This window comes from Prionailurus bengalensis, chromosome D3 (genome assembly GCF_016509475.1).
Source record: "Prionailurus bengalensis isolate Pbe53 chromosome D3, Fcat_Pben_1.1_paternal_pri, whole genome shotgun sequence".
Classification (NCBI taxonomy): Eukaryota; Metazoa; Chordata; class Mammalia; order Carnivora; family Felidae; genus Prionailurus; species Prionailurus bengalensis.
Genome location: NC_057356.1, coordinates 40,906,029 through 40,929,433, shown reverse-complemented (window position 1 = coordinate 40,929,433; position 23,405 = coordinate 40,906,029). Strand labels below are relative to the sequence as shown.

The 23,405-nt window shown below is 43.8% G+C and overlaps 2 protein-coding genes across 5 annotated transcripts in view; one reads left to right on the top strand and one right to left on the bottom strand.

Annotated features, from left to right (window-relative positions):
- The window catches only part of EMILIN2 (elastin microfibril interfacer 2), a 51,763-nt gene extending 50,558 nt beyond the window's left edge, over nt 1-1,205 (top strand). The window contains exon 7 of one of the 2 annotated variants that reach the window (XR_006293950.1): nt 28-1,205. Coding sequence is in view for 1 of the 2 variants with exons in the window: in XM_043558402.1 (XP_043414337.1) it covers nt 211-548 (338 nt within the window). In the remaining variant the exon portion in view is untranslated. The remainder of the gene's footprint in view (nt 1-27) is intronic. The other variant, XM_043558402.1, reaches the window with a different exon arrangement.
- Nucleotides 1,206-3,994: 2,789 nt separating this feature from the next.
- The window catches only part of LPIN2 (lipin 2), an 85,552-nt gene continuing 66,141 nt past the window's right edge, over nt 3,995-23,405 (bottom strand). For all 3 annotated transcript variants that reach the window (XM_043558405.1, XM_043558403.1, XM_043558404.1), the window contains exons 8-20: nt 21,180-21,279; nt 18,053-18,240; nt 16,230-16,323; nt 15,725-15,794; nt 14,753-14,842; nt 13,681-13,763; nt 12,059-12,203; nt 11,016-11,164; nt 10,374-10,460; nt 8,835-8,987; nt 8,287-8,401; nt 7,526-7,629; nt 3,995-7,177 (exon numbers count right to left, since the gene is read on the bottom strand). In XM_043558405.1, the coding sequence (XP_043414340.1) occupies nt 7,033-7,177; nt 7,526-7,629; nt 8,287-8,401; nt 8,835-8,987; nt 10,374-10,460; nt 11,016-11,164; nt 12,059-12,203; nt 13,681-13,763; nt 14,753-14,842; nt 15,725-15,794; nt 16,230-16,323; nt 18,053-18,240; nt 21,180-21,279 (1,523 nt within the window). In that variant the 3' untranslated portion in view covers nt 3,995-7,032. The remainder of the gene's footprint in view (nt 7,178-7,525; nt 7,630-8,286; nt 8,402-8,834; nt 8,988-10,373; nt 10,461-11,015; nt 11,165-12,058; nt 12,204-13,680; nt 13,764-14,752; nt 14,843-15,724; nt 15,795-16,229; nt 16,324-18,052; nt 18,241-21,179; nt 21,280-23,405) is intronic.

Genomic DNA, 23,405 nt, shown 5'->3' with positions numbered 1-23,405 from the left:
GTCTGTCATTGGGTGGGTGGAGGGCAGGTGCAAGTACGTCCCCTCAGGGCAACCTATCTTCTAGAGGTTGGGTGACCACCTCTCCCCGTTGGGTCTCCTGGGACAGTCCTGGACAAACAGAGATGGTTAGTTCCCCAAATCTGGGTTAACCGATAACCTGTCACAAAGGTCCTGTGATGGTGTGACAAGTGCCTGCCTTCATCCTCCCAGGGATCTTCACAGCTCCATACGATGGGCGCTACCTGATCACAGCCACCCTCACTCCTGAGAGGGACGCGTACGTGGAAGCTGTCCTGTCGGTCTCCAATGCCAGTGTGGCCCAGCTGCATACAGCTGGCTACAAGAGGGAATTCCTGGAATACCACCGGCCCCAGGGGGCTCTACACACTTGTGGGGGCCCAGGGGCGTTCCACCTCATCGTGCACTTGAAGGCAGGAGATGGCGTCAACATCGTGGTGACTGGGGGCCGCTTGGCTCACACGGACTTTGATGAAATGTACTCCACGTTTAGTGGGGTGTTCTTATATCCTTTCCTTTCTCACCTCTAGGGTGCCTGGGGAAAGGGAAGAAGAAAGATAGTTGTGAGAACTTGGAAGCTTTAATATATGCAGTTTATTATGTATGTAACTGGAGCACTGGTCTAGTTTTCTGCAGACGCCCCAACACCTCCCCCAAGATACAGACCTTACCTGGCTGCTGAGGCCACACACCCGAGAGTTCCCAGGCAGGTGGTGAGGACACATGTGCCTGATGGGGCCACCACCTTCTGTCATTCTGACTGGACACCTGAGGAGCTGGGGCCTCCCCTGCGGCTTCGCTCACAGAGCCTGTGCCGGGCCCGTTGGGTGCTAACCGCAGAGCTTAATCTGCTGCCTAGGACCACATCTTGCTGATGGAGAAGAGCTGCTGGGCTGCAGGGCTGAGAGGCGGCGGGCCGGCAAAGTGGTTCCTGTGGACGCAGTCTGCATTTACGCTGCCTGCAGGAGAGAAGTTCAGATGCACTGAAGTGCCGAGGTGGCACGTGCCACCCCAGAGACCTCAGGTCTCCAGGGTGGGCTGTCCCAGGGCTGGTTGGCACCGCTCGCTTGGGCCCATGCCCAGCTGTGAAGGAAGGCACAGGGGGCTTGTGCAGCTCGTGGGGCTCCTTGAATGACATGTACATTTGAAGTGCAAAGACAGGGAGTGTCAATAAAGATGAAAAACCACTTCAGGTTACTCCAGTCTGGTGCCTTATGGACTGAGAGTTGTTGCTAAAAAGCAAACTGCAGAAAGGTAATTTTTTTATGCTTGTAGAAAGTAAGCTTGAATAAATCTCAGCCATATCACTGTTACCCCTCACTATCCAAGCTATATACTTGGGGGTTGATTTTTGCTTGTAAAGACAAACCAGATGTGCTTAGAGGTCAAGGCCCCCCTGTGATCTCTGCAGCTAAAGAGGGGCTCCTCTAGGGGATGCTTAAAATTCACATCTAATCAGCAGCTGGCCGACCCAATGAGATCGCTCACTGCACGCCTCAGCTCACAGCAGATGCGGCTTTACAGACTTGCGGGTTCCCCGGCAACAACAGGCCCAACATAAAACTGATCACACACTGAAAGCTGAGATCATCGGAGAAAAGCAGGCATCTTCCCATGGAGAGCACATTCTGTTCCAGGGAAGCCCAGGCACATTGCTCCTTTATCTGCAGCCACAGAAACCCCTAGGACACAAGACTCTTAGCTTTAGGTGGTCTCTGCTCATCAGGCTGGTAAAATCTTTTGGCCAATCAAGTGCCCCTGGGAGAGGCAAGACGCCTAGAGTCCCAGGGAAAGTTGTAGATCATAGAAACAAGTTTCCTGGGCCTGAAATCAAGCCACTGGATACTCTTTTTTTTTTTAATTTATTTTTTAATGTTGTTTATTGTATATTTTTGAGCGAGACAGAGCATGAGCGGGGGAAGGGCAGAGAGGGAGACAGAATCCAAAGCAGGCTCCAGGCTCTGAGCTGTCAGCAGAGCCTGATGCGGGGCTCAAACTCATGAACTGTGAGATCATGAACTGAGCCAAAGTCAGACGCTTACCCGATTCAGCCACCCAGGATACTCTCATATGCTGTAAAAATTCTGTGAGTTTCTAGGCCTGCTTGCAAATGAGATGATAGGGTGGCCCCTGGACACTTCAGAAAAGAGCCTTCTTCCTCATCCCCTTCCCCCAGGTAAGCAGAAGTGACCCAAGAATTTCAGGTTTGTGGTTTTAGGACTTTAAAATCTGGATCTCTCTATCCAGGAGTTGGGGGGAGGGGCACTCTCCTTCCCTGTTTCTACAGCTGGGGAATTGGCTGTATCACCGGCCGACCTAGACATGACTCATGGAAAAAAACCCAATGCAGTGGAGCATTTCAGGAAAACCCAGCTGGCACGTGCACATACTTTAGCCCTCTCTCCCTCACACCTCCCTGTAAAGACCTTAGCGCCAAAGGGGACAAATGCTCAGCAGCTGGAAAGACAGGCCAGACAGAAGGGAGACAGGGACCATTCTTTCTACTCCGTAGATGGTTGTCTAGAGCGCCAAAAACTTGGTCCTCTTCTCTCAGTGCAGACTGACTCATTTACCAAAAAAGGTACATTTCAGCTCTCTGTATCCAAGATAGGCAAGATAAATGAAGTCTAATGACAGCAGGTCCTGCATTTAGTTCAAGATAAAATAAATGAAAACTCAGAAGTTTCTTCTCAGAACACAGCATCTTTCAAAAAGGAAAAGGCCGTCCTCTGTACTGAGGGAAACCGCAAGGCTGGCCAAGCTCAGGACCCTGGGAGCTCTGGAGCAGTCCCTTCCAGGAGCTGACAGGCTTTAAGCTAGGAACCATGCCCAGGATGCAATCAGGTACCAGAAAATGACTTCTCAAAGGTGCTGTTGCCGAGGAAAAGGTCAGGGCACTTAAACAGAGACAGGACTGGGACCCGCCCCACCCCCCCCACATTAACAAATGGCCTCATTTAAATGATTAACCACAAATAAAGAGTGCAAATCAACACCCACTGCATTTGAAATTATTTCCATGGTAGCGCATTGATTCAGCTTTCTCAGTGACCCGATCATCTTTCGTGTGGTCTCACGAGTGATCTGCGGTTTGAAAGAAGGGTTTGCAATCAGGGAGACAGACCCAATCCACGCTTGCAGATCTAAAACATGGCATCGTACATATCCATGTCCACTTTCTAAACAAGTTCCTTTCCCCCCCTACACTGTCCTATCCTCAAGGGAGGGAAAAAGGCTGCACTCTTCAGGGCTGCAGGAAGAAGCCCATGCTTCTCTGCTCCCAGGCACTAGAAGCCGGTTCCTTACAGTCACTCTCCCTCTGAGCGCTTCCTTTCTATTCCCTAAGTACATCCCCAAGACCCTCTGTCCCCTCACCCTGCCCTGCCCTCCTGTCAAGGTGAAGAAGCATGAAATGAATAGCTTTGCCATACTGGAAGGCAGGCTCTCAAGGAAGGCTTTGGGATTCGTATCCAGCGTATGCTGCACCTGGTAGGGCCAGCAATCTGAGGGGATAAAAAGATATTTAAATAGTATGTGGATGTGGTTTTTGATCCAAGATCACTTGGACTCTCCTAGGCTGATGAAAACATCAGGAGTGCTAAGTGGTACTCACCTTGAGGGAGGGTCTAGTGAAAGGTGGGGTGGCGAAGGCTCGGAGCAGGTCTCCCAGGGGACCCCTGAAGGGCTGAGGGGGCAGCAGTCTAGAGGATGCCAGTGCGGACACACCAGGAAATACATATGTATGAATGAATCATTCTCTGGCAGAACGTACAAAGCCAGAGAGGTTGGTTCCTGTGGGTGTAGCCGCACTTTTGGAGTCAGGTTTTATAAAAATAAGCACCAAAAAGAAGTCCTTTCTGTAGACAAATTTAAGTGTCAGCAAAGATCAAAATGCTAATTTATGGAAATTATCAATTTCTGGCAAGAGTACAGAGAATACGGTTTAAATGTCCTCTGAAGGAAGGAGTCCAATGCACTCAGTTTACGTTTGTTTATTGTTGTAACATTTTGTTTTGAACATCAAACACTGCACCAAAATATGAGCCATTTATCTTAGGATAACTGTCTTTGCCGTGACTGAGTACTGTACTGATGTTTACAAGTAATTTCTGACAACTCAAAAATTGTTAGTGGCATTGCTAATAATCAAATACTTCATCATAGACTGAATGTAATTATTAAATTAAAACAACAAAGTTACCCCCTCCCTTTCTTACCTTCAAAACAAACCAAAAAAACTAGTTTTCACCTGGAAAGAGCACTTACTTTAAACAAAAACTCCATTTTTAACCGGTTTCATTAAACACAGCATGTTCTAAAGCAGAGGAAAACAAGGCTTCCCACAGTAACTTAAAAAGATGATAAAATTTCCTGGAAGAGTTTGTTTTCACCAACTAGCATTTACTAGAAAGCATTTACTTTCTACCTGTTTTTAAAAGGTCTTGCTCACACCTTCAACAATGAAGTCCGAAAGGGCCACACACAGTCCCTACAGGGCACAGGCACTTTCCAGTCACGTAGCTGTTGTTCCTGGCTGTTCTCCCAGTGATTATCAGCAGCTTTCATTTTAGGACATCACACTAGGAACTTTTTTCTTTTTCCAGTTGGAAACTATGCAGATGGCTTTAAAGCACAGCAAACACAGTCCTCACACAGGGGGGCTAAGTGTGCAAGCTCCGGGCCTGCACGTGCACTTCCTAATGCCTGCCAGAGACGCAGATGTCGACAACACAACCAGACAAGCTTCTTCAGCACATGGGCATCAAGACAAACACTCAAGTCAGGGTGAACTGGAGAGAGGGAGACGGGCCAAGGCCGTTTCACCAGGGAGCCTAGAGAACGACTTAGAAAAGCCCGATCAGCTTGCAATCACCCCGTGATACCACCCATCACCGAAAGCAGCGCGAGGCTAACGCTTCATTAACTCACCATCGTAAGGGTCTGTGTACAAACACACTCGAGGGTAACGCTCTTTCACAGAAAGAACAAATGTCATTTGTACCAAATGGCAATGGGTTTCAGCACAAACTTAATACTTTCAGAACACTATAGTGATAGTAATCATCTACTTTCAGCAAGAGGGACTCCTTTTAAATAAGGAAAAAGACTCACGTTAATTAGCAAACGTACCCACTGGATCGATCAATCTGCAGCAACAAAATGACAAAGTCTAGTGCTTATGGACACCGGGGACAGAGGGGTCTGCCACCCTCAGCACACGGCTGGGAGACCCGGGTTCCTGGCCTGGACCTTGACAAAGCCTATGTGTCCAGAGGGAAGAGCTTATCAAGGGAAAAAAACTGTCTAATCAAAAACTCTTTAAAGGACAACCTGAAAAGCACTACAGAAGGTATAGAAGATTTTCCGTACCGTGCATGTGCAGAGAAGCCCTACTAAAGCTCATGTTCTCCCTCTAAAGCCAACATGGGGGGGACACGCTGTGGCGTCTATGAGATCAATAGCGGCACGCTGCTCTGCCAGGATTTTGATTCGCTAACTGGGCAGAATTTCATATAAACATAACCTAGTTTGCCTAACCTACTGTACATAAATAAACTCATTAAACAATTAGTCTTTGAACTGTTTAAGGTGGGCAGGTTTGCACTGGAAGAAGCAGGTGTCATTCCTCCTCTGGGAACACGTGCCTCCAGGTTCTGCCACTGAGAACTGCGTTCAGGGGACTCTACCATTGTCACCGCATCCAACAGTGCTGGGAGAAACAGCTGAACTCAAAGGACTTCGACTCTCCAATCTGGAAAAATAACTACTCCCATTTCTCCATCTCTAGATCACTATCACTGGGGTGGGGCCAACTAAAACGGGGGGGGGGGGTGGGGGTGGGGAGCGAATGCCACAGTACAACTACGGGCAAGCGCGGGGGGTGGGGGGGTAGGGGGACAGGAAACCATCCCCAGCGGGCGCCTGGATCTGCAGCTCCCCTCACTGCTCTGGAACTCGGCTCACTGCTTCCCTCCCAGCTGAGGCCTGTGTGTGTGTACAGAATCCTCCTCCCCAACAGTTCTCTGGCTTCGAACACTGAGGTGACTGTTGACACTGAGGCTCCCGGTTCTGGAGGGGCTGATGGGGCAGAACCCTCCCCCGGTGCTGTTCTGAGACTGACATGTCTCATTACAACCAGGCGGAGAAACTGAGCTGCAGGCAGAGCAGAGCAAAGGACTCTTCCAGAACCCCACACAAGTATGTATTTGCATTTCTAAGGCCTCTCTGAAAACATATCAGTTACTTGTCCAATCTACTTCCGCTGTTGGCAGTACTCTTCCTATAGGCACCAAGCAGGCCCAGCAACACCTGTCTGTCCTGGCTTTGTCCACAGCTGAGAAGACGGTGATCTAAGGGACTTTCCTTCCCCAGAAGCCCACATCTGTGGGGCTGGGACAGTGGCCTGGGCCCCTGTCCAGAGCAGCCCGCCTGAGCAGGTGTCTTGTCTCACCACAGGAGGGAAGGAGGCGCCCACAGAAGAAATGTGCATAGGCGGTGTGAACCAACATCAATCACTAACTGGACCTTTGGCAGCTCAGTGGACCCTGATCCCATAAAGAAAGCCCTGGTTTTAGAGAGAAACGCTCTCAACTGCCCAGTGGAAACGATAACACTTTTACTTTATACATGTTTTGGTCCACTCTTATTTAGCTTCTTTTTTCTTCCTTTTAAATTATTCAGTTAAAGAAGCACCAGCACACACTTGACACAGCGCGTGTATGAGGACGACCAGTGACAGGAGCCCAGGCCTCCAAGGTCAGGTCCGAGTCCTCCCCTGCCCGCTTGCCCAGGGCACTGAGCCACAGCTCTGCCAGGCCTAGGAAGGGGAAGGATGACAGCAGTTCCAACTTCAGGAGCTCTCCCTGTGCCTGCTGGTGCCTGGCTGTCAGCATTGAGTCCCATTCTGCACCTGTGGCTTGGAGGGTAGCCCAGTGTCCTCTGTCCAGCAGAAGTGCTGGTCACCTTCCCTTGCTGCGAGGCGAGTGACGGAGGATCGCCCCTGGAGGTGCCATTTCACGCCAGGTCGTCCAGGTCCACTTTGGGGATGGGGTCTCGCCAGTAGCAGAAGGAGCTGAACTCTGGGCACGGAAAGGCAGAATTCTGTTCCTTATTGAGAAGTGGGAACACGTGCTCCACGAGCTCGCTCAGTCTGTGATACCTAAGAGAAGGGATTGGGGGAAAAACGCACAAAGTGTTACTCTGAAATTGATGTAAGAGCACAGGATTGCACGTCGTGAAGCTAGTTACAGAGACTCCTCAATGCAGTAGGATCTGAGACGGGCATGCATCTCTTCCCAGGACACAGCCTTCCTCTTCGAAGTCTAAAATAGTCAGTGATCCCAGTACAGACACTATTACAGAGAAGGACACACCCAGGCAAAGAGGAAAGCCTCCAACAGACAGGTACACTACTGATATTTCGAGCTGGGCCTGATCCTCAGAATCTCTGTTCCCAACTCCACCCCTGGCTGCCGGGCGGCGGGCTGAGGAGGAGGAGCACACTTACGATGACTTGTTTCCTTTGGTCCTTTCTTGTATTAATTCACCCTTGGGGTTCACGGTGAATATTCTGCAGTCTGGAACTCCAACTTGCGTGTAAGCATAGACATCCTGCAGAAGAAAACATTAAATAAGGTGATAATGAGAGAAGAAATCAGGAGATGCTTCTCTGGTTCCTTGTGAGCCAGAAAAACAGTATGAACACAAGGCTGTCTTGGGAACACGTGGTGCAGGCACAGTGTCCCTCTGCCAGTGCTAAAACTGAACTTTAGACAAACTGAAAGAGTGGGGCCAAACCCAAGGGCACTCGGAGTCAGAAAACTGGGGGCTGACAGATGCCAGGGGCCCTGGAATGGGAGAGGGGCCCTGCTGCCTGCCAGAGGCCAGGTGGCAACACCTTCCGCACGCCTGGAAACTGAGGGTCCGTGTGTGGGTAGGCAGGCTGGGAAGCTTTCGCGAAGGCGGAGCACTCTCTGGGATGGATCCAAGGACATGGCTTAGAACCACTTACACAGGAGTCAGGACTGCCCGAGGAGATGGAATCAAAGCCATAGAAACAAAGAGAAAGTGCCCTTTCTCATACACCAAAACTCTAGGGCAGATGTCCTACAGGACCCAACAGCAGAAATTTGGAACAGATAAATGAAAACCCATTTAGCAGAACATTCATTCTGTTTATACAATTGGTTTGACAATTATATCCGGGCTGTACCCTAAAAAATACACGCCTCTGAATTTTACCCACCATACCAAAGGCTACACACTTACATTTGGACGGTTTCCAAAGGCGGCATAGAAGGGCTGCTTAGAGGGGGCAAACAGATTCTTGATATCATTTAGACACTCTATTTTGAATTTCTCTGGTTTCTTTTCTATCACTTCCCTAGGGAGAAAAAAAAAGTACAAATATAATGACCAAATCTGAAATGGTAGTTTTTCCTGGTATGTGATCCTGAAAAGATTTTAGTGCTCACAATCACTCATTTCTTAAAATATTTTGTAACTGATATCTTTCTTTCTCTTCCTTTGCCAGTCAAGAAAGACTAAGACTCTGAGTGATGGTGTTTAGGGAAGGAGAAAACGTGACAGCTTGATTTTTGGACCGTGTTTGACACAGACTAGGATGAGCTCTGAGTTAGAATGCTCTGGGTCTGGGGGAGCCGAAGAACCAAGAAATGCCGAAGCTCAGAATCAGATACAAACCCTTACAATGAGCTTGACCTCCAACCTCCCCATTCAGACCCTTTCCCCCAGCACGAGCAGGTGCATACAACCACACATGTGCACACACACGCATGCACACACAAAAGGTGTACCTGTGGAAGGCAGAGAACAAGCTGCTAGGGGATAACATCAGAGGGCCCCGAGGCAAGATTGTGCCCTTGTCATTGACCCAGTGCAGGTAGCCACGGGTCATGTCGGCCATGCCGATGGCACGGGCGGAGCAATACAGAAACTTGTAGCCATTCCTGAAAGAAAAGAGAACACATCCTGTTTAGAAACACATACTGTGGCAAAAATGGAAAAAAAAAAAAAAAAAAAAGGGACTATTCTTTTAAAAGATCCAAATAAAGTTCCCTTCGTTTGTTGTGAAAATCAAATTCTTAAATTTAATAAGGAAAGTAGTTAGGATTATAAAGTTCTCACTTCTCCATAGAAAACATCATAGGGAAAAATGGGGATATATGCAACTAGGGATTATGCTAAATTTATAAATACTGATATATCTTCAGCAACCAGTCAATGAAAGTCAGATTACGGAACAAAAACCCTGGACTATCTTTAAGTTATCTGCATAAAGGCAAGATGCAAAGGATCTCATTTATAAAGACAATTTGTAGAATGCAAACCATTCTGTAAGACAAGGAGCAAATCATGGGTAACAGACATACAATTTTCATACTATGGCATTCTCAACTAATGCTTAAGACACTAAGTTTTCTTTTTCCTTTTTTTTTTAATATTTATTTTTGAGAGAGAGAGAGAGAGAGAGAGCGAGCAAACATGAGGGAGGGAGAGACAGAGAGAGAGGGAGACGCAGAATCTGAAGCAGGCCCCAGGCTCCGAGCTGTCAGCACAGAGCCCAATGCGAGGCTCAAACTTGCAAACTGTGAGCTCATGAGCTGAGCCAAAGTCAGACATTTAACCGAATGAGCCACCCAGGCGCCCCAAGACACTAAATTTTCAAATCAATTTAACTCATATGGATTATGGTCCCACAAAGGCCACAGCACTGTTTTCTCTGTTGCCCCAACAGAGAGGACCCCATGGGTGACCCCATGCATGCAAGTATTAGCTACTCAGTGAAATCCAATTTAAAAATATCCAATTAGGGGTGACCAAGTGGCTTTTAATTTTTGAGTGTCCGACTTTTGGTTTCAGCTCAGGTCATGATCTCAGGGTTGTGAGATGGAGTCCCGCCTTGGACTCTGTGCTGGGTGTGGAGCCTGCTTCAGATTTTCTCTCTCTCCCTCTACCCCTCCCTCCTACTTGTTCTCTTAAACAACAACAAAGCAACCCCAATTAAAAAAAATGTAAATCTGGCTCTTCTGTAAAAGCTTAACCCCCCAATGATAACTGTAACCACAGATATATATAAGTAGCGCCTCAAACTCCTAGCACTGTGAGGATGAGAGGTACAGGTTAAACATGTAACGCAATGACTGATACACAGCTCATGTTCCAGAAATGGCGGCTGACACTTTTCTTTGTATGAGGCTACAGGAAAGGAAAGCAGGAATAGCTGGATCATGAAGACAAGATATCCATGGACTGATGTATGCCATTTTTCTGTAGTTCTTAAAGCAAAATTCTAGCTCACTTGAGTACGTGGCCATGTGGGACAAGATACCTACTCATTGATGGAATGGTAGAGCTTTGCTATACCCTGATGAGTCCAGTCTTTACCCAGCTGTGGAAGAATCTGCCCCAAAGCATCAGACCTGAGAGGGTAGAAATAGGAAAAGGTATCAGAAAACGAAGCATATACAGCTAAGTGTTTGCCTATTTAAATACCAGCTGCCAAAAACCACTGGGTAGAGGCAGAGTGGGGGGACAATATAATCTACAAGGGTGATTTTGTCACAGCTTGCATAGCAGCGAGGCAGTCCCCTGCACACTCACAGAGGAATTTCTAAAAATAGAATCAGACACAAGAGCCAGATGTTCATTTTCAGAGATAATTCGCAACACATCCTCTTTTTCTTCTCCCTAATCTCAACAGTTTTTTTTTTAATTTTAATGCCAGAACTTAGAGACTACGTAACTAAATCTTGCTAAAAGTTTCTGATGTTAATTTGTACAGCTCCACCCATCTCCTCCATCCACAGAATGATCCTGTGTGTGACCACGTGTGACCTCTGTGTTCAAGTCTCCATGCGTGTAGTTTAAAACACTTCCTGACGGTGGTCAAGGAGGGATTCCCCCAATCCTGCCCCCCATTGCACAGTGACCTGTACCTATCTCCTCCCTGCCACCCACCATGGGCTCGTGCTTACTTGGTTATTGTTCCGTCAATATCAGAGATAATGATCTTGTCATTCCAGTTCCACAGGTAAATGGTCCCTGCACAGCGGCAGGTACCTTGATACTGGGTTGTAATACTAAACACAACATCATTTGGGCCATCTTGGAGCTTCAGTTTTGCCTTTTATAAAAAGTAAGAGAATAAAGAAAATCATAAAGGGAGAATTTTGAAAATTCATGGTGTATCACTTTGATGAAATGATGTGCAACTAAGTCAGTTTCCAATAATATGTAGTCACTGAGAGATTACAAAGGTATCGTGTTAAGTGAAAAAAAATTCTAATCTCCTAATCTCTGAAATATATGTAGTATGTGTACATACATATATACACATATGTGTGCGTGTGTGTGTATACATATACATATACATATATATATATATGGCAGAAACGTATAAGGAATGGAAAGAAATACATAAATATGATTACTATAATAAGAGAAAAAAAATCAGCTGAAAACATACAATTCTCAACAGGGTCTGAATATTTACAAACCACCACCAGTGTTTCAGGGCGTCAGCTCAAGGCAGGATGGTTTCTGTTGCGTTGGCACACACACAGCCCAGTGCTGCGTGCACAGCTTGTTCACAAAGAGCTGAGGGAGCCACTGCCTGAATGGTGTTTTGGAATTCTAAGAAATTTTTCTGATTCTCCAAAAAACCAAATGTCTCTGCTCTTCCTCCACACCCGACCGCCCTAGGGCACAGCGAGACCATTTCATACTGAAAATGTGTGAAAGGGAATGGGAAACCAACAGGAAAAAGGAAACTGCATTTAAGTAAGAAAATGACATTTCTCTGTTGTTGTGGCTCCTAAAAAAAAAATAAAATAAAAAAAAAAATAAAAGTGATGGCCTGGCTGTGTAAGGTACATCTGGGAAGAAGGTTAAAAATACTTATCTGTTGGTTCACTCTCAGAGACTGAAGTAGGAAGTCTGAGGTGGTGCAAGAAGCATGTCCAATTAAACAGTTACTAAAGTAATGTGACTGGATCCACACGGATCACACAGGACTCACAATTTGGTCTGAAGAGAGTCGAAGAGACTTTTTATAGGAGGTTGTGCTGCCATGGCTTGGGGGCTCTGTGGGAACAGGGTCCACTTTGATGGATTCTTCGAGCTCCTGTGACCCTTCATCACTGGATGAGTCATCCTCAGCCGGCCTATCAACAGCAATCCAGTTACTGAAGAGGCAGCAGGGCATTTTAATGACACGAGCTTTTCTTTAGGATCAAGGAAACAAAGAGATCCTAAATCCATTCCGGGGAAGGGAAGAGTTGTTCACTCGATTTCCAGTGCCTGAGTATTCACATCATGAAGGGAGAAGGCCACCTTCTCCCTCTCATGATTAGCCAGCAGTCTGGCTATGACTGATTATTTTCTGCTATGACCAGTGAATGCCACTAGGTCTACTGACTCTTGTTGAAAAGATAACATACATTTCAAAAGATAACAAACTGTAGAAAATATAATTGCTTGTACAAATTTAAAAAACGAATAAAAAGGATTCTATATACCCTTCCTTTAAAAAAAATATTTATTTTGAGAGAGAGTACAAACAAGAGCGAGGGGGTGGGGGCAAGGTGGAGAGAGAGAGGGACAGAGGGAGAGAATCCCAAGCAGGCTCCATGGTGTCAGTGTAGAGCCTGACTTGGGGCTCAATCTCACAAACTGTGAGCTGAAATCAAGAGTCAGATGCTTAATGGACTGAGCTACCCAAGTGCCCTATAAACCCCTTTTGAAAGAAGAGGGTAAAGAGCAAGAAAATGAAAGCTCAGGCTCAGACCAGCAGCTGAATTAAAGAGCTGGAGCAGGAGGAGAAGGAAAAAATCTGGCTGGGCAAGTAGAAGAACAGCAGAAATGAGAACAAGGTGCATAGTGGCACCTCCTTTCAGGGCCAGCCAATACAAATATCCAAGAGGGGCTACATTTTCCAAGAAATGAAAAGGACCCACACTAATTTTGTTTTTTGTTTTTTTTAGATAGAGTGTATACTCATGTGAGTAGGGGTGGGGCTGGGGCAGAGGGAGAAGGAGAGAGAATCTTAAATAGGCTCCAGGCCCAGCCTGGGAGTCCAACCCGCAACTGTGAGATCATGACCTGTGCCAAAACCAAGAGTTAGATGTTCAACCAACTAAACCACCCAGGTGCCCCTAATTTAAAGAAATTTCTACCCCAATGTGGGGCTCTAACTCATGACCCCAAGATCAAGAGTTGCATGCTTTATCAACTGAGCCCACTAGGCTTCCTCTGAAATTCTTTTGTGTCTCCCTTTTGTGTCGGATAGGAAGCTAGAGGGCAGAGACACCGAGGATAGCACATCTTAGGACTCCTCAAGATCCCTTTCTCAGAGGCCTCCATTTTACAGGCATCTGATTCCATGGCTCCAGGATGGGAGCAAGGCATTTAAAAAGCCGTGATGGGTGTATTTACTCCTCTAAACTGATTATAATTTTTAGAAAAGCAGAAATTATCTTCTGAGTGGCACAAACAAGCCACTTATGGTCATGGTTGTCCCTATGAGAAAGAAGTTTCTGACCAAAAATTAATCAAAATTGTCAAAATCAGCTTGAATACAATGGCTAAAAAGCAGTGAGTGAGCAAGTGCTGTGAGTCTGGAGGAAGGACAGGGTGCCCCACCTGCCACTGGCTGGCTCCTTTGCACTTGATGGCAGGTCACTGGTTGGTGGTACCTCGGATTTTCCTTCCTTGGCCTCTGGCAGCTAAAACAACAAGACAGCAATGGCAATGTGCAATTATTCCCCACCTGCCCCCAGAGACTGACAGGTAAAAATTTATCAGCAGCCCTCTCTAGCAATAAGCAAAATGGTTTTCTGAATCCCTAACTTAAAAATGCTTAAGAAACAGCCTTTCTCTACTTTGAGCCAAAGGACAGAAATCTGAGACAGAAGTCATATGCTGTTATGCAAAAGCTGTTCACTACAAAACAATTAAAAACTTTTTTTAAAGTTTATTTACTTATTTTGAGGAAGAGCAAGAGCAGGGGAGGGGCAGAGAGAGAGAGGGAGAGAGAATCCGAGGCAGGCTCTGTACTGTCATTGCAGAGCCCAATGTAGGGCTCAAACTCATGAACTGTGAGATTATGACCTGAGCGCCAATCAAGAGTTGGACACTCAATTGACAGAGCCTCCCAGGTGCCCCAGAAGTAAAAACTTTTAAAAGAGCACCATTTCAAGTCACAGACTATAATACAACTGGTCCACATTCATTCGGTCTGCTCCAGGGACACCAGTACTACAGAACAGAGGTTCCCCATGCTGCCGCCCCCACTGCCTCCTCCTCGGTAGGAGAACAAGCTCTTGCTTCTGTCTGGAAGGTAATATAGTGAGTGGGCAAAGGGAAAGAGGCTTTGGAGCTGAACCCTTGGCCAAACCCTAGCTCTGTCCTTCACCAGTTATGCGTGTTTGGTCAACTCACCTCACCTCTTCGTGCCCTAGCTTCTTTACTTGTAAAATGGGAACTCAAACATCTATACTGAAGGGCTGTAGTAAAGGTGAAGGGTAATGTACGTAAAGCATCTAGCATAGTACCTGCACATCAAACTGTTCATAAATGGCGGCTATAATTACCGTAAGACAGTATTATAAGCCCAAATTGATTTTCTTATGCTTGGCAAAAATGTTTTCTGAAAAAATGAAAAATTTGCTTCTTTTCAGCCCATGGAAAAAAATTACCTCTCTGGGTCCATTACCTGTTTGGTCATGCTTTCTCTCTTACGCCAAAACCACCAGCGACCAGATTTCTTTGGCATCTTATCTTTGACCCAGGACTCGACTGTGGCCTGGAAACAATCAATTTGGGTCAGTCTAGTCATCTGTCAGTCACAAAACACCCAACTGCTTTCTATCATCCCCCTGCAGGACAGTGCCTTATTATGGAATGTGAGCAACATTCTCTACACCTCCCAACTCCTCCAGAGTTTGTAACACCTCTGACAGATGGACAGTCCTCTTTTGTGGTAGCACGGCTTTGCAGCAGTTCTATGGGAGGAGACTGGGTGGTCTGGCTAAACAGGAGCAGGGGGCTGGTAGGTGCTGCTCTCATTTCTCTACCACTGGAAAACATGTTCTCATGAGTTATGAGGACCAACTGCGCTGACAGATTTAGAACAAATCTTCAGGTTCTATATCACAGGCTTATTAGACATATCTTATCCAATCACACTAACATCACACTTCTGGTGGGCACATCACCCTCGTCCCGCTGCTTCTTTCCATATTAATGAGAGGAATTCCTTTTCATGCATTCCATATTTAGCTAACAATTAATCAAATCTCTCAACTTTTATACCCAACCAGAAACCAGTATAAACTTCTAATAAAAATGACAAAGATACGGCAGCCCAGCAAGTTTCCTAGATTTGGGGCATGAGATAATTTGAGTGGGCACATAAAAATCTTTGGATCTTCTGTAATATTAATCTAATTTCATTAAAAACTTTTTTTTTTAATGTTGCTCCAACTCACCAACTGTGAGATCATGACCTGAGCTGAATGAAGTCAGACACTAAACCAACTGAGCCACCTGGGTGCCAGGTGCTAGAATATTAAATTAATTTTAAATAAAACTTTGAGTAGTATCTAGTTTAGAAGTGTGCACATATGAATTTTTCTAAATACCATATGTTGTAGATACTTAGAAAACAAATGGTGGATCATCTCACCTTCGGCAGACTCTTCTGGAATACTTGCAAGCTAAGGATCATGGGAGCAGCCAAAGCCCAGTTATAGTAACTGTGAGAAATAAATTGTGTAAAACCATTACACAGAGAAGGGAGAGAAGGAGAAAGAAGAGAAGGGGGTAGAGAGGAAGGGAAGGAGGGAAAAAGAGGAGAGGATGGGGGCACAGAAACAACATGAAATTCCTTATTCTTTTCAATGAAGAGATGATCAGCTAAATTTTTTCCCCACATGAATGATCTCTGCTTCAAGCCAAACTTCTCTGAGCAGAGAGGTAGTAAAATCTATAACACAGAATAACATTTCAATGCTTCATTGAAAAAAAGAAAAAAAGGCTGAGGCGTCATTTTCATTTCAAAGTCACTGCCCACTAGCTCATTTATATGTGATGGCACATTTTATAACAAGAAAACTAGAATAGTTAAAAAGAGCACTTTGAAAAAAAACCCTGGAAGAGTATTTAGCAATTATAAAAGCAGGAGTATTTACCGGTTATAGATCCGTATTACAAGGTTAGGATTGTCTATAAGTCCAGGGTTTTCTGCAAATTCATGATAAGTAATGATATGCTCCATGAATTTTTCTGCAATGTAAAATAATGATCCTTTGGTTAGATATTACGTAAATTTCTAAATGAGAATATCACAATACTCTGCGTTGAAGGATCTAAAGGATAAAATGCGTCCTTTAAAAAAATTTTTTTTATATTCATCAAAAGCAAAATATCATTTTTTTTTTTTTATCCAGGACAATAAAGAACACTTCCTTCTTCTATCCCCTCTTCTACCACTCCTCCCACAATTAAAAACAAAAAACAAAACCACAACAAAAACAACACAGGAAAAAGGGATATGCCACAGAATTTCAGGAAAACAGACTATAGATGTGGCCAGAGAGAGAGAAAGGAAGATACACATGTGTGCACACACATTCTCTAGAATTAATGAAAACTGTAGTTTCATTCTTAACAAAGACAAACATTACTGGCAGGCAGGCAACTGCATAACTAGGGAATATTCATGGGGATCTTACAGCTGTCAGGGCATGCTACATTAGGAAAAACAATCAAAACATTTTACAATTGCTTGGAGAAAAAAAAAACCTAATAAATACACACCAGACTATGGCTTAGGATCAGCCAAGAAATGAACCCCAAGTTCTTGAGAAATGAATGAGGGTTCTGCGTGAATTTGAGCAGATCAAGGCTAACAGGGAAATTTCTCGCTAGGACTGTTCCTCCTGGTGATTTGTAGATTATTTACGTTTACTTGCCATTTCTGCCTCCTCCAATAACAAACTCTACCTAAGTACCCAGAATTTTAAGTGTATATTTTATGGTTTATAGAACTGTGTACTTTCCATTCCACCCCCAACTTGTATTTTTTAAAATGAAGACTTATGAGGATTAAGAGCTATTGACTATAACCTGCTCTTAATTTCTTGCAAAAAATAAAACAAATAGAATTAAGAGATGGAGAAGAGGCAAAATGAGCACCTTGTGACCTGAAAAAGAGAAGGATTCAGGAAAGCACAATTATGACCCTCAGGGCACCAAGTCTGCCAAACTCAGGCCTTCAGCTGCTCTGAGGGGGAGAGAAGACAAAAGATGATACTAGTTGTGGAAGGAACTCTTTCCTTAGAGGACAATCAAAGGCCACCAGCCAAACTGAGAAAATATTAAGAAGAGTTTAGGTACAAAGGAAGGTAAAACCAAAAAGGCCAAAGAACTTGGGGAAAGATACACCCGAGTGCTCACCCCACCCTGGAGTCCTCTGAATTGCCTCTGCTAAGCTTCTTCCTTTCTCTTGAGCAACTATACTTTCCAGGGCCAAGTCTCAAGATGGAGACAGAAAGTAACCCCTTCTACTTTTTGCCAGAAAGACTATTTCCTCAGTGGACAATTAATTTTCCACAACTTCAGCCCTACTCTCATATCTAAGGCTCAGTGCTTTCCAGGAGGGCAGCTGGGCCCCAGTCCACACACATTTCAACTTTACAGATGAGAAAGTGGGACACAGCATGAGCTGACCCTGGCTGCTCCACAAACAGGGCAGCCTGAGAATTCTCCACCTCTCCATGTGAAATGAGAGCCTTCAAGGCACACGAACTTACTGGAGCCATTTATATGTAAGGTCACCCCATATGAGGTACCTTAAATGAGGAGCTATCTAACATTAAAGGGAGATACCTGTTACCTGCACAAGATCGTTAAAGAATTTAATACCCCGAAGTGGCTGAACAGCAAGTTTTCGATCAAGTAATGACCAGGCTGCTTTCTCCAGTGAAGACAGGGGCATGATTGCCCAGCGTACCTTTGGAAATTTCTCCGTTCTCACTGAGACCCCCACAAAGAGAGAGGGTGACATCAGGCAAGTCCATGGCAGAATCTGAGAGGCACTCGGTGCCGCTATCTGCAGCCGCACTTCCAACGGACTGTGGGGACTGGGAGCCAGAGAGCGTGTCAGACTCAGGCCACTGCCGGGAGCCAGGGTCCGATTCACTGTGGGCAGGGGATGGGGAGAAAAGGATTTGCCTTATTACAACTTCTTGTATTCCTGGCTTACTACAGGGTTCTCTGAGGGCTTGAACCAAATAATATATCCCCTTAAAAAAGGAACAGATTGACCTAAAGACACAGCTTTCCTTAGAGTTTAGACTCTATCACAAATGACATTAAAAATAACTTAATAGCACTGCTGAGGAATTAACTGTGAATACAGTAAACAGGTCACAAAAATCACTACAGCCATTCACAATAAGACAAACTTTTCAACTACAGCCTTTTTGATTTTAATTAAAGGATTCCAAGAGTCATAACCATTTATTTACATTTCCATGATGAAAATGACAGAGTAATTAAGAAAAATCTGATGTTTGGAAACCTTTGATCCTAACCTCCTAGAAAAAGCTGTGGTACTGTACACATCCTGTAGAAAATTACTGCAGTTCAGGGTTGTCTAGACCTTTCTAAATTCAACTGTTACTTCACAAAATAGAACAAAGAAATTAAGCAAGAGGAAATTCTCAGGATGGTAGACCTACCTTGAAAACATTTTGAGAAATAAACTGGAAATAGACTATTGTTACACTAACTAGCAAGGGTTAGGACTAAAAAGGTGAAGTTATTCAATATTTTCATTTTTCTAGATGTTAAGGCACAGAAGCCAGGTTTTAGAAGATGATCCTAAGGGAAACTTTGTAATGGAGCATAAATCTCAATCCAAAAGAACAAGGAAATGGTACCTTAAGTTTCCTATTCATGAATGTTTACTGCTCTACACCCTTTGAAAGGATACTTAATGTCATGTTGAAAAAATGTTCTAGAAGTTTCAAATTCTTTTGTTTTATTCAAAAAGCCAGCCTACTTAATATGATCCACCAAAGTTTTATGACTTTTAGGAAAAAAAAAAAAAAACACCTTCAAATTTGAGCAGTAGGTGGCAGCAGAGTACAGACAGGTCATAAATAGAAAGCAGTTTCCAAAGCTATTATGTTTTGCATTTGAAACAATGAAAGATTTAGGTTTCTGAAAATTTTCTTTCTTAGTAGCCATGCACACTCATACCACAATATTGAAATTAATTAGATCAACAGAATGTTCTTACTGGAAATGGTGAAAACGCCAACGTAAAGCAGCAGTTATGGAGTCAGGGGGCAGGGATGACCCCGGGGAAAACATGAACAGAAGACTGTGATGTGTTTCCTCTTTCTCCTGGGCCCATGGCTAGGTCCCCTTATAGTGAGGTGTGGCCACATGACCATGACTGACTTTTTGGATGTGGACAGAGGGGTGTGCTGTGCCCTTCCCAAGCCTAGCCCCTGAAAACTCCCCTGTGTGAGCCTCCCTCTTTTCCCAGTCTTGGCGCTAAGGGAATGGTGGAGCCTCAAGATGGAAGAAAGCTTATGCTCCTGAATCCTTGTGTGCAAGGTGCCTCCCACCAAACACCAGCACTGGAATAGCATAGTATGACCAAGAAATACATTTCTATTGTGGTAAGCCACTGAGGTCCTGTGTTTTGTCAGAGCAGTTAGCGTGATCCAAAGCAAAGTGACCCCTAAATAGATGGAGGAGGCCATCTGACTCAACATGTCACCAAATCCAAAGGAGTGATGTGGTTTAGACTGAAGTTTAGCTATTATTATTAATACTGGATACTTAGTCAAGATGACAGGATTGGGACAATTAACAAACCAAATGCTTAGAAGCCTTACAACAGTCTTAGTATCTTTAAGTATTTATGAAACGTCTCCAGAAATAATTTGTTCAGTAGGGTAAGGAGGGAATAAGCTAATTTGGTGAACAGGTGATGACATTAGGCAGTCAAATTTATAGAGCACAGTAAGGTTCTATTGCATGAGTTATTCTCCTCATTTTAAATTTATTAATTACTCCCCATTTTTTAAAGGGGAGACTAAGAACTTGATCTTTGGAACACTAATAAAGGACTGGGAAATGTGAAAGAAAGTGATAATTCTAGGATAGCTTACATTTTAACTTTCTTATTGGAAAAAAAAATTGGAGCACTTCCGATTCTTTCACCTTAAAAACCCAACTATTCCTTTATGTGAAGAAGATATTTTGAGACAAATTTAGGGCAGAGAGCTAGGAAGGTGTTTTAAGGACCTTCTAAAAATATCCATAAAAAATTTAAATATCTTCGTATTAACCCCATGTTTCTATTTTAACTAAAAACGTAACAAGTTTTTCAATAATTTACTTAGAAGTGCTTAATAATATGTGCCTATGGCTCAGTATTTCAAACCATACTTTCTATGGGAAAAGTAAATTGTTTTTTGTAATCACAGAGTCCTATAATAGAATATCCTGAAGGATGGAAATAAACTTAGGAAAACAGTACAAATACAGCATATCTGAGGTTTTAGTTATTCAAAAGGGGGAAACTGAGAGGGGAGAAGAAAGGGTGACAAACGGTAAGAGGTCTAGGGAATGTGGGGTGTACAGGTCAACTGGAAATGGGGACTCAAGAGGCCCAGCCCAAGTTCAGAAAAAGCCTGGGAGCTCAGACTCACTGAAGGAGTGAGGACATTCTTTGTAAAATGTTTTTGAGTAAAGATATTATTACCTTTAAAACACATAATAAATGAAATAATGCTAACGAATTTCCCCCAACATGTTCAGTTTGTATTAATGACCATAAGATTTGCTAGTCTGAAGTCGTAACCATTGGTACACCCTTACGTAGACTTAAGTAATGTACCTTTTCTCACTAAAACTTTCTTCATAAACAGGTAAATTATTCGTTTCATATCACTACAGTTCAAACACCACACAATTTCTGAATTTCCCCAAATCTGAAGCAACCATCCAACTTGGGTAAAGGTCATCATCACTTTGCTCTTTTTTCTCAGTGTTTTGCTCTAGATATAGCCATTGTATTTCACAGCTATTCACCTTTCAACATCTAAGAAATACAATACCTTTTAGGGAAGTAGAGGGCTGCAACTTCAGGTTCTAGAGCCTTTAAGTCGTCCAGGTAAATATCATCAGGTCCTTGGTGTTGGCTTCTCTTGTGGACACCTATTTTTTATAAGAAAAACACACTGGAGGTAAGAGTTTAAATTATTCTTCATTTACAACTCTGCTACAAAACAAAGGTTTGCAAACGATAAGACCAATCATGATTCAAACTGCGTTTTATTTGTAAAGGTGTCAGCTAATGTTTTCCTACGTGTTGGTTCTCAACCATCCATGCCAAAGAAGGAGAAATTTGGTGTTACACACATACAGTTGCACAATAAACATATGCTAAATTAAAAAAAATTTTTTTTAATATTTTTGAGAGAGAGAGAGTGTGAGCAGGGAGGAGCAGAGAGAGAGAGAGGGAGACACAGATCTGAATCAGGTTCCAAGCTGTCAGCACAGAGCCTGACACAGGGCTCGAACTCACGAACCTGAGATTATGACCTAAGCTGAAGTTGGACACTTAACCGACTGAACCACCCAGGTGCCTCAACTAACTTTATTGAGAGAGAGAGAGAGAGAGAGAGAGAGAGAGAGAGAGAGAGAGAGGAAGAAGAAGAAGAAGAAAAGAGAGAACACGAGAGACAGAACATGAGAGAGACAATGAGAACATGAGCAGAGAAGGGCAGAGAGAGAGATCCCAAGCAGGCTCTGCACTGTCAGCACAGAAGCAGACATGGGGCTCAAACCCACAAACCGTGAGATCATGACCTAATCCAAAATCAAGAGTCAGATGCTCAACCGACTGAGCCATGCAGGTGCCTAAACATATGCTTATTCCTTCATCTGCTATTAAATGAATAATCCTAGCTCCTAAGTCATTTATTTATATTTGATGACAACGTTTTCTTACAGTATAAATAAGCATGACCAAACCTGATGAAATCACTGGCATTGAGAAAGTGGTCCTTATTCTAAAACCATGATGGAAGGGTTGCTAGAAAGTCACATGGTACCAAAGTATCACCAAGAATTACCTTCAGGTTGCAAAAGGACAAAAATCGCTTATAATGGATAAATCTCGAAGGTAACACCTTAAACAAGCGATCACATTTAGAATCATTAACACTGGGACATTATGAGATGCTCTATGAAGTACTCAATATATTCCATGGGTAATCTTTAACTCAAAAAATAAACAACGTTTAACCCAAATTTAATTAAGCCTCTAGGTCTGTACTGCCCACTACAGTAAGTCACCAGTGACACGTTTCTACTGAGCACATAAGTGTCCTAGTCCAAAATGAGGTATATAAAATTTTTTTTACTTTTATTTAAAAAAAAAATTTTTTTTTCAACGTTTTTATTTATTTTTGGGACAGAGAGAGGCAGAGCATGAACGGGGGAGGGGCAGAGAGAGAGGGAGACACAGAATCGGAAACAGGCTCCAGGCTCCGAGCCATCAGCCCAGAGCCTGACGCGGGGCTCGAACTCACGGACCGCGAGATCGTGACCTGGCTGAAGTCAGACGCTCAACCGACTGCGCCACCCAGGCGCCCCACTTTTATTTTTTTGAATATAATTTATTGTCAAATTGGTTTCCATACAACACCCAGTGCTCATCCCAACAAGTGCCCTCCTCAATGCCCAACAACCCTCGGTTTGTTCTCAGTATTAAGAGTCTCATGGCTTGCCTCCCTCTCTCTCTGTAACTCTCATATTTTTTTCATAGTCTCCAATCATTTATTATATCTTTGAGCTTTATCTTTTTTTTTTTTTTTTTTACTAAAGAATAAAAGTAAAATGTTTAAAAAAATGTGTAAAACACAGGGGGTGCCTAGGTGGCTCAGGTGGTTGAGCATCTGACTTTGGCTCAGGTCATGATTTCATAGTTCGTGAGTTCGAGCCCCACGTCAGGCTCTGTGCTGATAGCTCAGAGCCTGGAGCCTGCTTTGGATTCTGTGTCCCCCACTCTCTCTCTGCCCCTTCCTCACTCACGCTCTTTCTCTCTCTCAAAAAATAAACAAACATAAATTTTTTTTTTTTTAATGTGTAAAACACACACCAGATTTCTAAAACTTACTATAAAAAATGTAAAATATCTCAATTTTTATACTGATTACATGTTAAAATTGTTAACAGTTTGGGCTTACTAGCTCAGAATATATTACTATACTTAATTTCGCTCATTTATTTAAAAGTTTATTTATTTTGAGAGAGACAGAGACAGCCTGAGTGGAGAA